Consider the following 12,371-nt stretch of genomic DNA (forward strand, 5'->3'; position numbering starts at 1 on the left):
ATGCAGTGTCTATTAGGGTCTTTAATTCTATTTATTTCTGTAGGCGGAAACGTGCCATTATGTTTTTGTTCATGCTTGGTTTATTATATCTAATATGTTAGACTTTAACAATCTATTAAAGTTTTTATTTCAAAAGGTAATATATTCCTATTCAAAAGGTACAAAAAGATGTGCTGTGAAACCTCTCCGTCTCACCCTTGCCCTGGCACCTGATTTACGTCTCTTTTGAGGTATCCGGTGTTACCAATCTTTTGTATCTTTTCAGAGAAATTCTAAGCAAATACATATGTATATTCCCAATTAAAAAAAACCAAAAAGCAAATTAATGGTAGTATACTAAAATCATTTTACGTCTTAACGTAAAGAGCGTTCTCCTTTACCATTGAAAATAGATGCGTTATAACAGCTGCATTGTATGGAAGTGCCGTAATCTACCTAACCAAGCATTTACGTTATTTCTGCTTTTTCTGTATATAAGAAGTGCTCTCCTGAACAACCCTGTACATACCTCCCCTCTCGCAGTCATTCTGCATAGTCATTTAACATGTGGTTATTGAGTACAGCCTGTATAGCAGGCATGCACTAGGAATGAGGTAGTGAACAAAATAAATTCATCCTTACCTGTTTGTAGCTTATGTACACAAGCATATCTGTGGGATAAAGTCCTGCAAATGAAATTTCTAGGCTAAAGGGTATGTACTTAGTAGATATTGCCAGATTATCCCTCCATAAATATCACGACAATTTTTTTTTTTCTTTTTGGCTGCATTGGGTCTTCGTTGCTGCACGCGGGCTTTCTCTAGTTGTGGCGAGTGGGGGCTACTCTTCGTTGTGGTGCGCAGGCTTCTCATTGTGGTGGCTTCTCTTGCTGCAGAGCACGGGCTCTAGGCGCGTGGGCTTCAGTAGTTGCAGCACGTGGGCTCAGTAGTTGTGGCTCACGGGCTTAGTTGCTCCATGGCATGTGGGATCTTCCCGGACCAGGGTTCGACCTGTGTCCCCGGCATTGGCAGACGGATTCTTAACCACTGCGCCACCTGGGAAGTCCCTGTCATGCCAATTTAAAATTCTGCTAGCAATTTTAAGAGTGTTTTTTGCTCTTTGCCTGAAAGGTAAAAGATTAAAATTCGTGTTAAATTTAATTGAATTTCTTTTCTCTTTCCCTCTCTCCCACTCTCCCTAACCCTCTCCGTTGGGTCTTAGTTGTGACATGCAGCATCTTTTGTTGTGGCTCACAGCATCTACATTGTGGTGCGCGGGCTTCTCTCTAGTTGTGGCGTGTGGGCTCTAAAGTGTGTGGTTTTAGTTGCCCCACAACATGTGGGATCTTAGTTCCCTGACCAGGGATAGAACCCACATCCCCTGCATTGGAAGGCATATTCTTTTTTTTTTTTTAAATTTTAAAAATTAAAAAAAAATTATTTTATTTATTTATTTTTGGCTGCTTTGGGTCTTCTTTGCTGCATGTGGGCTTTCTCTAGTTGTGGCGAGCGGGGGCTACCCTTCATTGCGGTGCGCAGGCTTCTCATTGCGGTGGCTTCTCTTGTTGCAGAGCATGGGCTCTAGGCATGTGGGTTTCAGTAGTTATGACATGTGGGCTCAGTAGTTGAGGTGCACAGGTTTAGTTGCTCTGCGGCATGTGAGATCTCCCCGGACCAAGGCTTGAACCTGTGTCCCCTGCATTGCCAGGCAGATTCTTAACCACTGTAACACCAGGGAAGCCCTGGAAGGCAGATTCTTTTTTTTAATTTTAATATTTGAATTTTATTTATTTTTTTATACCACAGGTTCTTATTAGTCATCAGTGTTATACACATCAGTGTATACATGTCAATCCCAATCGCCCAATTCAGCACACCACCATCCCCACCCCACCCCGTGGCTTTCCCCCCTTGGTGTCCATACATTTGTTCTCTACATCTGTGTCTCACCTTCTGCCCTGCAAACCGGTTGATCTGTACCATTTTTCCAGGTTCCACATACATGCGTTAATATATAATATTTGTTTTTCTCTTTCTGACTTATTTTACTCTGTATGACAGTCTCTAGATCCATCCACGTCTCAACAAAAATGACTCAGTTTCGTTCCTTTTTATGGCTGAGTAATATTCCATTGTATATATGTACCACAAATTCTTTATCCATTCGTCTGTTGATGGGCATTTAGGTTGCTTCCATGACCTGGCTATTGTAAATAGTGCTGCAGTGAACATTGGGGTGCACGTGTCTTTTTGAATTGTGGTTTTCTCTGGGTATATGCCTGGTAGTGGGATTGCTGGATCATATGGTAATTCTATTTTTAGTTTTTTAAGGAACCTCCATACTGTTCTCCATAGTGGCTGTATCAGTTTACATTCCCACCAGCAGTGCAAGAGGGTTCCCTTTTCTCCACACCCTCTCCAGCATTTGTTTGTAGATTTTCTGATGATGCCCATTCTAACTGGTGAGAGGTGATACCTCATTGAAGTTTTGATTTGCATTTCTCTAATAATTAGTGATGTTGAGCAGCTTTTCATGTGCCTCTTGGCCATCTGTATGTCCTCTTTAGAGAAATGTCTATTTAGGTCTTCTGCCCATTTTTGGATTGGGTTGTTTGTTTCTTTAATATTGAGCTTCATGAGCTGTTTATGTATTTTGGAGATTAATCCTTTGATTAATCCATTGATTCGTCTGCAAATATTTTCTCCCATTCTGAGGGTTGTCTTTTCGTCTTGTCTATGGTTTCCTTTGCTGTGCAAAAACTTTGAAGTTTCATTAGGTCCCATTTGTTTTACTTTTGTTTTTATTTCCGTTACTCTAGGAGGTGGATCAAAAAAGATCTTGCTGTGATTTATGTCAAAGAGTGTTCTTCCTATGTTTTCCTCTAGGAGTTTTATAGTGTCTGGCCTTACATTTAGGAATTTAATCCATTTTGAGTTTATTTTTGTGTATGGTGTTAGGGAGTGTTCTAATTTCATTCTTTTACATGTAGTTGTCCAGTTTGCCCAGCACCACTTATCGAAGAGGCTGTCTTTTCTCCATTGTATATCCTTGCCTTCTTTGTCATAGATTAGTTGACCATAGGTGCGTGGGTTTATCTCTGGGCTTTCTATCTTGTTGCATTGATCTATGTTTCTGTTTTTGTGCCAGTACCATATTGTCTTGATTACTGTAGCTTTGTAGTATAGTCTGAAGTCAGGGAGTCTGATTCCTCCAGCTCTGTTTCTCCCCCTCAAGACTGCTTTGGCTATTCGGGGTCTTTTGTGTCTCCATACAAATTTTAAGATGTTTTGTTCTAGTTCCGTAAGAAATGCCATTGGTAATTTGATAGGGATTGCGTTGAATCTGTAGATTGCTTAGGGTAGTATAGTCATTTTCACAGTATTGATTCTTCCAATCCAAGAACATGGTATATCTCTTCATCTGTTGGTATCATCTTTAATTTCTTTCATCAGTGTCTTATAGTTTTCTGCATACAGGTCTTTTGTCTCCCTAGGTAGGTTTATTCCTAGGTATTTTATTCTTTTTGTTGCAGTGGTAAATGGGAGTGTTTCCTTAATTTCTCTTTCAGATTTTTCATCATTAGTGTATAGGAATTGAAGACATTTCTGTGCATTAATTTTGTATCCTGCAACTTTGCCAAATTCATTGATTAGCTCTAGTAGTTTTCTGGTGGCATCTTCAGGATTCTCTATGTATAGTATCATGTCATCTAAAAACAGTGACAGTTTTACTTCTTCTTTTCCAATTTGTATTCCTTTTATTTCTTTTTCTTCTCTAATTGCTGAGGCTAGGACTTCCAAAACTATGTTGAATAATAGCCGTGAGAGTGGACATCCTTGTCTTGTTCCTGATCTTAGAGGAAATGCTTTCAGTTTTTCACCATTGAGAATGATGTTTGGTGTTGGTTTGTCCTTTATTGCCTTTTTTATGTTCAGGTAGGTTCCCTCTGTGCCAGCTTTCTGGAGAGTTTTTATCATAAATCGGTGTTGAATTTTGTCAAAAGCTTTTTCTGCATCTATTGAGGTGATCATATGGTTTTTATCCTTCAGTTTGTTAATATGGTGTATCACATTGATTGATTTGCGTATATTGAAGAATCCTTGCATCCCTGGGGTAAATCCCACTTGATCATGGTGTATGATCCTTTTAATGTGTTGTTGGATTCTGTTTTCTAGTATTTTGTTGAGGATTTTTGCATCTATATTCATCAGTGATACAGGTCTGTAATTTTCTTTTTTTGTGGTATCTTTGTCTGGTTTTGGTATCAGCGTGATGGTGGCCTCATAGAATGAGTCTGGGAGTGTTCCTTCCTCTGCAAGTTTTTGGAAGAGTTTGAGAAGGATGGGTGTTAGTTCCTTCAGTTAGTCATGGATTCCTGTTTCTGTTTTCTTCACCAGATAACCTCATCCATCTCTCTCTGTTTCACTTGCTGTCTTAGCTTAGACCTTTATCGCCGTGCGCAGTGTAACGCGCTGGCTGCCAAGTGGTGTCTGCCTCCTCTGTCTCCTCAGTTCTGGATGGCATGAGGTGAGACTCTAGCCTGAACCCCACTCCTTTTCCTGCGAAACCCAGTGTCATTGACATTCCTTTTTCTGCTGTCTGTGATAGGCTGGCAGTTCTGTTTTGTTGATGTGTCTTGTCTCTTCTCTTGCATTGTTTCAGTTCTAGTAATGCTTTTCCCCCCTCCCCCCCCGAGAGGCTTTGAAGCAGCAGGTAGCAGATTTACAGGAAGATTTGAAAAGAAAGGAAGGAAAATGGTCCAGTACACATGGCCGTCTTAGAAGCCAGATAGAAATGTTGGTCAAAGAGAACACAGACCTCCGGGAGGAAATGAAAGTGATGGAAAGATTCCGACTAGATGCCTGGAAGAAAGCCGAAGCCACCGAGAGCAGCTCCAGGATGGGTCAGTGCGCGACGGCCTCGAGAAGAGACGGGTCCAGGGTAGGTTTTGTCACGTTGGGGAGATGCTAAATATTTGAGCAGTCAGATTCTTAGAAACGGAGTAGCAGGGTGGGTGCCAGGGCTGGGGGGAGGGGAGAATGAGAAGCCGTTGTTTAGTGAGGGCAGTTTTGCAAGGTGAAGAGTTCTGGAGGTGATGGTGGTGATGGCTGCGCAGTGGTGTGAATGTACTTAACGCCAGTAACGTGTACATCTTAACGTGGTTAAGATGGTGATTTTGTGTTCTGTGTATTTTACCACAATTAAATACTTCTTTTGTGCATCGCTATACAGATAGTTTTCAAATTCATTTTTATAATTCTTATAAAGGAATTATAACACAGTAGGCGGGTAATCTCAGTTAAAACAGGGTAAAATTTTTGCAGAGATTTTTTTTTTTGCATATGATCCTTTTAAATCAAGTATTTGGTTTTTTATTCGTCTGTATTCACAACTGTGATGTGCCGGTCATGGCTTTGAGGCACTGGAGACCAAGCAATGAATAAAACAGACAAACTTCCTTGTCCTCTTGGAGCTCGGATTCCAGCCGTGGGAGAAAGCTGAGTGAAGCATATGGTGTGGGATGTAGTGGCGAGAACTCGGGAGGGAAAGCAAGGAGGGGGATCACCGCTGGGTGGAGTGTGTTGCGGTTTATACAGGATGGCTGGGGAGGCCCTCCTGAGAAAGCGACGTTGGAATAGTGGCCCGAAGAGGGCGCAGCGAGCCGGGCTGAGACGTGGGCCAGGAGCCCCGAGGCTGGGAGGACCAGGGTCCGTGAGGGGCAGAGCAGCGGGTGGGACCAGAGACGGGCTCGAGGGTGGTGGTGCCGCTTTCGTTAGGCCTTAGTAAGTACCTGTGAGCGTCGCCTTTTCCCTCTGAGTCAGACGGGGAGCCCTGGCAGGGCTTGGATGGAAGGGGTGGCCTCCGCCTCTGTGTTGGTGAGCCCACCCTCCCTGCTGTAGACATGCGAGTGGCCTGAAGTGGGCGTCTGGGCGCCATCAGGACACCAGTTGGGGGGTTGCTGCAGGTGGATGGGGTTTATTGATGAACTGGGGATGGGGTGTGACAGCAGGAGAGGGGCGGGAACGGCTTCCAAGTTGAGTGTGGTTTTTTGGCCCTTTACCGTGAGTCCCCGCAAGAAGAGAGCACGCTTTTCCTGCGGGTGTGGGTGTTGGTTAGGAGCTCAGGTTAGATCAGGTGAGCTCGAAATGCCTCCTAGACATCAGGTGGACATCAGGCGGGGCTGTGCGTGTCCAGAGAAGCTCAGGTTGGAGCGAGAAGTTTGGGGCCCTCGGAACGTGTGGGAGAGATCGCTCGGCTGAAGGCGTGGACGGGGAAGGGTCCTGGGTCCTGGCCAGGTTGTGAGAAGATGGCGGGGAGGAGAATGAACCCGAGTCTGAAGTAAAGGAGGCCAGTGTGGTGTCCTGAGGGCCAAGTAAAGCAGCAGAGAGGCCCGTGCCCCAGAGGCCGCTGCTGAGTAAGCGGGGGACTGCAGATGGGTCCTCGGATATGCCGGGTAAAAGCCTGACCGGCTAAGAGAGCGAGCGGTTTCAGGCAGAGTATAAAGCGCTGTGGAGAAGTTTTGCAGTAACAGTAAGGAAATGGGGCAGTAGCTGTAGGGGAAGTAGTTTTTGTTTTTTTTTTTAAGATGGGAAAATCAACACGTGCTTATGTATTGGTAGGATTGATTCAGTAGGAAGATACGGATGCAGGAGAGAGTGGGCGGGTTGCCGAAGCTGCGAGCACAAAGGAGAGGAGACCGGGTTTGGGGGAGTGGAGGCGCCCGCCCGGCCGGGAGCTCGACGTCCGTGTCTGGTGACGGGGCCTCAGCCGTGGACCTGGGGCTGGACGTGTGGGGTCCGTTGGTGGGACATTCCCCCCTAACCCTCTGGCTTCCCTCGGGGAATGGAGGCTCGGGCATCTGCTGAGACTGAGGATGGAGGCCACTCTGGGAGGCTGGAGGGGCGGATCGGGGTCCACGAGAGTGGAGAGCGAAGGGCGAAGTGTGGTCTGACTCCTGGGCTGCGCTAGGGGCCCATGTAGGTTAGCGATTATATGTTTCAAGTGGGCATTGTTTGCGTTATTTTTCCTTATTCAGCTCTTTGGGTGTAGGGTGGTGGAGAGTAATACTGATATTTTAGCAGAGGTGTGGTCATCCAGGTGAATCATACAGAGTGAGAGGGGCTGGAAGTTGACAGCATGTAAATACAACAGGAGTGCCTGCAGTGCACCATGAATTCAGGCTGCTCAAGGAGGGCATAGGTTTTGGGGGACACAGAAAACATGTGGGTCAGTGAATTGTGGGACCGTGTGGGCTGTAAGCATTGTTGGAGTGAGGGTCTCAGAGGGATGAGCTGGAAGGACAGGACACGGTAGTTAGAAGATGGAGTTCTGCCCCCCATTTTATTATGAAAGCTGCCCCGAATAGAGCAAGTTGAAAGAATAGTTCGATGAACACCTGAGTACCCACCTAGGTCCAGCCATTGTTCACATTTTGCCATACTGCTGTATAGGTGTTTTGCTGAACCATTTGAAGGTAATTGCAGAAACTGTGGCAACTCACCCCTAAATACTTCGGCACTTTATTAAATGGCACTGGCTTTTTGGATAATTTTTATTTATGTCCCACATTCTGGATTTGAATGCTTTGAAATTGATACTTTTGCAGTTCTTAATAATCGCAGATACTGATAATGACTAGTTCTAGACTTTGTCCATTGGAGCGCATGGCCACGGTGGGAGAGAACAGGTGTAGAGATGGCGGCTAAGGTATTGGGGTGGCTTCTTCTGGCACGCGGGGTCCACGGACATGAGACTTGCTGGGGCAGGGGTGGCTAGGGAGGAGAGAAGGAGGGTCTGGTTGGAGGTGGTGGTGGGGAGCAAGGAGGACATCTACCTTGACCTCTAAATCCGGGGGCTGCGGAAGGGGCAGTGGTGAGCAGTCTTCTGCTGTCTGACCGTGAGTTCATGTCCTCTCCTCTGGCTGCTCTGGTAACAGTCACAAAAACCTGTTTTGTTTTACATGGTCTGTTATGCCTTCACTTGAGGATTGCATGTATTTCCAGAGGCGGCGCGTGCGTGTGTGTGTAGCTCACTCCTAGTAGCAGCTTGTTCGCTCTGGCCTGTAGCAGTAAACGAAAACAGCATAAATGAACAAACTTAAAACATTCCCATTGCAAGCTGAGTTCTGTTAGTTTCATTCCTTGTACTAACGTGTAAACTAATACTAATTTTATATTCAAAATTTTCTCATACTATAGAAGTCATCAGTTCGATTTCAAAAGAGTCAAGTTTCTTCAGGAACCCAGGTAGAAAAGTACAAAAAAACCTGTTTGCCAACACAAGGTAAGATAGTTGCATGATCTTCTTTTAAAATATTTCAGGAATTTAAAGAGTGGAGAATTTACACCCAACTTAAGAAATAAAACATTGTAAATATAATTGAAGCCCCTGTGTATCCTACTCCCAGTTAATGTGCACCCTGACAGCATTCCCTTTCTTACTTTTCATTCTTTTACTACATTGTGTCCGTAAATCAATATAGTGTTGTTTCATAGTTCATCCCTCTGCAGTTTGCTGCTTTCTCAGTATTTTAAGACGTAGCCTCATTAATACATATAAACTCTAGCTGTACAGATTCCATGTGTATTTGCCACAGTATATTTTCTTGTTGGCGGGCATTCAGGTTTTCCCCCAGTTTGTCACAGAATGAAAAGGGCCACAGAACAAGTCTCGGTCATTTGAGTTTCTCTCTGACACGTGTCAGGAGTAGGATATTGGGTCACATCAGGTTTGTGCCACTTTAGGAGGCTTTCCCTTCGCAAAGCGGTTACCAGTTTCTTTTTTTACTGTCAGCAGAACATGCTCTTTGTGCTTGCCAACACTTGATCTGCTCAGACTTTACAATTTTGGCTAGTCAGATGGGTGTGAGATGGTGGGTCAGCGTAATATGCATTTCCCAGGTTACTGATGAGGTAATGTGAGCATCTTTTCATATTTAGTGGACATTTGGGTCTCCTCTTTTGTGAATTGCCTGTTCATTTCTTTTGCCCATTTAAAACTCTGTGTGTGTGTTTATGTATGTGTATGTTTTTCTGTATTGAAGTTAGTCATTCTGCATACTAATCCTTTGTCATTTGTAAGCACTGCCAATATCTTCTGCCAATCTGTATGTAGCTTTTTGGTTTGTGGGTTTTTTTTTTTTTTTTTTTTTTTTTTTTGCGGTACACGGGCCTCTCACTGCTGTGGCCTCTCCCGTTGCGGAGCACAGGCTCAGTGGCCATGGCTCACGAGCCCAGCTGCTCTGTGGCATGTGGGATCCTCCTGGACCGGGGCACGAACCCGTGTCCCCTGCATCGGCAGGCGGACTCTCAACCACTGCGCTACCAGGGAAGCCTGGTTTGTGGGTTTTTTAAAAAAATAAAATTATTTATTTTTGGCTCTGTTGGGTCTTCGTTGCTGTGCGCGGGCTTTCTCTAGTTGCGGTGAGCGGAGGCTACTCTTTGTTGCGGTGCGTGGGCTTCTCATTGCGGTGGCTTCTCTTGTTGCGGAGCACGGGCTCTAGGCGCGCGGGCTTCAGTAGTTGTGGTGCATGGGCTTCAGTAGTTGTGGCACATGGGCTTAGTTGCTCCGCGGCATGTGGGATCTTCCCAGACCAGGGCTCGAACCTGTATCCCGTGCATTGGCAGGTGGATTCTTAATCACTGTGCCACCAGGGAAGTCCCTGGTTTGTGTTTTTTATATACATGTTTTTCCTTTTAATATTGAAGTTAATTAATTTTTTTAAAAAATGGTTTTTGCTTTTTGTGACAGATACCCTTCTCAATCGTCAGGTCACAAATATGCTATTTTCTCCCATGAACTTTTGTTTTCACAACTGGGTCTTTAAGATCTACCTGGCATTTTTAGAAATTATTTCTGTGAATTAAATTCATAAAAGTGGATATAACATATGCAGTTTGGCAGTTATAAAGGAAATACTTGGGTAACCACTGCCTAGATAAAGAAATAGATTAGCAGCATCCCAGAACTGACCCCTCCATGATTATATTACATTGCTTTTCCCTTTCATAGGTACAGCCCTAAAAAAATGTTTTACTTGTTTTTCAGCTTTCTGAATAGAGTTGTACTGTATGTATCGCATTGTCTTCTTTCACTACCTAGTTTTTTTTTATGCATCTTTATTGCAGTATAATTGCTTCACAATGCTGTTAGTTTCTGTTGTACAACAAAGTGATTCAGCCATATGCATACACATGTCCCCATATCCCCTCCCTCTTGAGCCTCCCTCCCACCCTCCCCATCCCACCCCTCTAGGTCATCGCAAAGCACGGAGCTGATCTCCCTGTGCTATGCGGCTGCTTCCCAACAGCCAACTATTTTACATTCGGTAGTGTATATATGTCGATGCTACTCTCACTTCGCCCCAGCTTCACCCTCCCACCCCGTGTCCTCAAGTCCATTCTCTATGTCTGCCTCTTTATTCCTGCCCTGCAACTAGGTTCATCGGTACCGTTTTTTGTTTTTTTTTTTAAGATTCCCTATCTATGCATTAGCATACAGTATTTGTTTTTCTCCTTCTGATTTAATTCACTCTGTATGACAGTCTCCAGGTCCATCCACCTCACTACAAATAACTCAATTATGTTTCTTTTTATGGCTGAGTAATATTCCATTGTATATATGTGCCACATCTTCTTTATCCATTCATCTGTCGATGGACACTTAGGTTGCTTCCATGTCCTGGCTATTGTAAATAGAGCTGCAGTGAACATTGTGGTACGTGACTCTTTTGGAATTACGGTTTTCTCAGGGTATATGACCAGCAGTGGGATTGCTGGGTCGTATGGTAGTTCTATTTTTAGTTTTTTAAGGAACCTCCATATTGTTCTCCGTAGTGGCTGTATCAATTTACATTCCCACCAACAGTGCAAGAGGGCTCCCTTTTCTCCACACCCTCTCCAGCATTTATTCTTTGTAGATTTTTTCATGGTGCCATTCTGACTGGTGTGAGGTGATACCTCATGGTAGTTTTGATTTGCATTTCTCTAATGATTAGTGATGTTGAGCATCCTTTCATGTGTTTGTTGGCAATCTGTATATGTTCTTTGGAGAAATGTCTATCTAGGTCTTCTGCCCGTTTTTGGATTGGGTTGTTTTTTTTAATATTGAGCTGCATGAGCTGCTTGTAAATTGTGGAGATTAATCCTTTCTCAGTTGCTTCATTTGCAAATATTTTCTCCCGTTCTGAGGGTTGTCTTTTTGTCTTGTTTATGGTTTCCTTTGCTGTGCAAAAGCATTTGAGTTTCATTAGGTCCCATTTGTATATTTTTATTTCCATTTCTCTAGGAGGTGGGTCAAAAAGGATCTTGCTGTGATTTATGTCACAGAGTGTTCTGCCTATGTTTTCCTCTAAGAGTTTTATAGTGTCTGGCCTTACATTTAGGTCTTTAATCCATTTTGAGTTTATTTTTGTGTATGGTGTTAGGGAGTGTTCTAATTTCATTCCACTTACTGAAGAGGCTGTCTTTTCTCCATTGTATATTCTTGCCTCCTTTATCAAAGATAAGGTGACCATATGTGTGTGGGTTTATCTCTGGGCTTTCTATCCTGTTCCATTGATGTGTATTTGTTTTTGTGCCAATACCCTAACTGTCTTGATTACTGTAGCTTTGTGGTATGGTCTGAAGTCTGGGAGCCTGATTCCTCCATCGCCGTTTTTCTTTCTCAAGATCACTTTGGCTATTCGGGGTCTTTTGTGTCCATACAAATTGTAAAATTTTTTGTTCTAATTCTGTGAAGAATGCCATTGGTAGTTTGATAAGGATTGCATTGAATCTGTAGATTGCTGTGGGTAGTATAGTCATTTTCACAATATTGATTCTTCCAATCCAAGAACATGGTATATTTCTCCATCTGTTTATGTCATCTTTGATTTCTTTCATCAGTATTTTATAGTTTTCTGAGTACAGGTCTTTTTCTCCTTAGGTAGGTTTATTCCTAGGTATTTTATCCTTTTTGTTGCGATGGTAAATGGGATTGTTTCCTTAATCTCTCTGATTTTTCATTGTTAGTGTATAGGAATGCAAGAGATTTCTGTGCATTAATTTTGTATCCTGCAACCTTACCAAATTCATTGATTAGTTGTAGTAGTTTTTTGGTGGCATCTTTAGGATTTTCTATGTATAGTATCATGTCATCTGCAAACAGTGACAGTTTTACTACTTCTTTTCCAATTTATATTCCTTTTATTTCTTTTTCTTCTCTGATTGCCGTGGCTAGGACTTCCAGAACTATGTTGAATAATAGTGGTGAGAGTGGACATCCTTGTCTTGTTCCTGATCTTAGTGGAAATGCTTTCAGTGTTTCACCTTTGAGTATGATGTTGGCTGTGGGTTTGTCATATATGGCCTTTATTATGTTGAGGTAGGTTCCCTCTGTGCTCATTTTCTGGA

General features: G+C 43.4%; 1 protein-coding gene across 1 annotated transcript in view; it reads left to right on the forward strand.

Annotated features, from left to right (window-relative positions):
* The window catches only part of CPAP (centrosome assembly and centriole elongation protein), a 46,471-nt gene that overhangs the window by 27,187 nt on the left and 6,913 nt on the right, over positions 1-12,371 (forward strand). Inside the window, exons 10-11 of the mRNA XM_082675752.1 lie at positions 4,678-4,920; positions 8,178-8,262. Coding sequence (XP_082531878.1) covers positions 4,678-4,920; positions 8,178-8,262 — 328 coding nt within the window. The remainder of the gene's footprint in view (positions 1-4,677; positions 4,921-8,177; positions 8,263-12,371) is intronic.

The sequence above is a fragment of the Grampus griseus genome (genome assembly GCF_964374135.1).
Source record: "Grampus griseus genome assembly, chromosome: 18".
Lineage (NCBI taxonomy): Eukaryota > Metazoa > Chordata > Mammalia > Artiodactyla > Delphinidae > Grampus > Grampus griseus.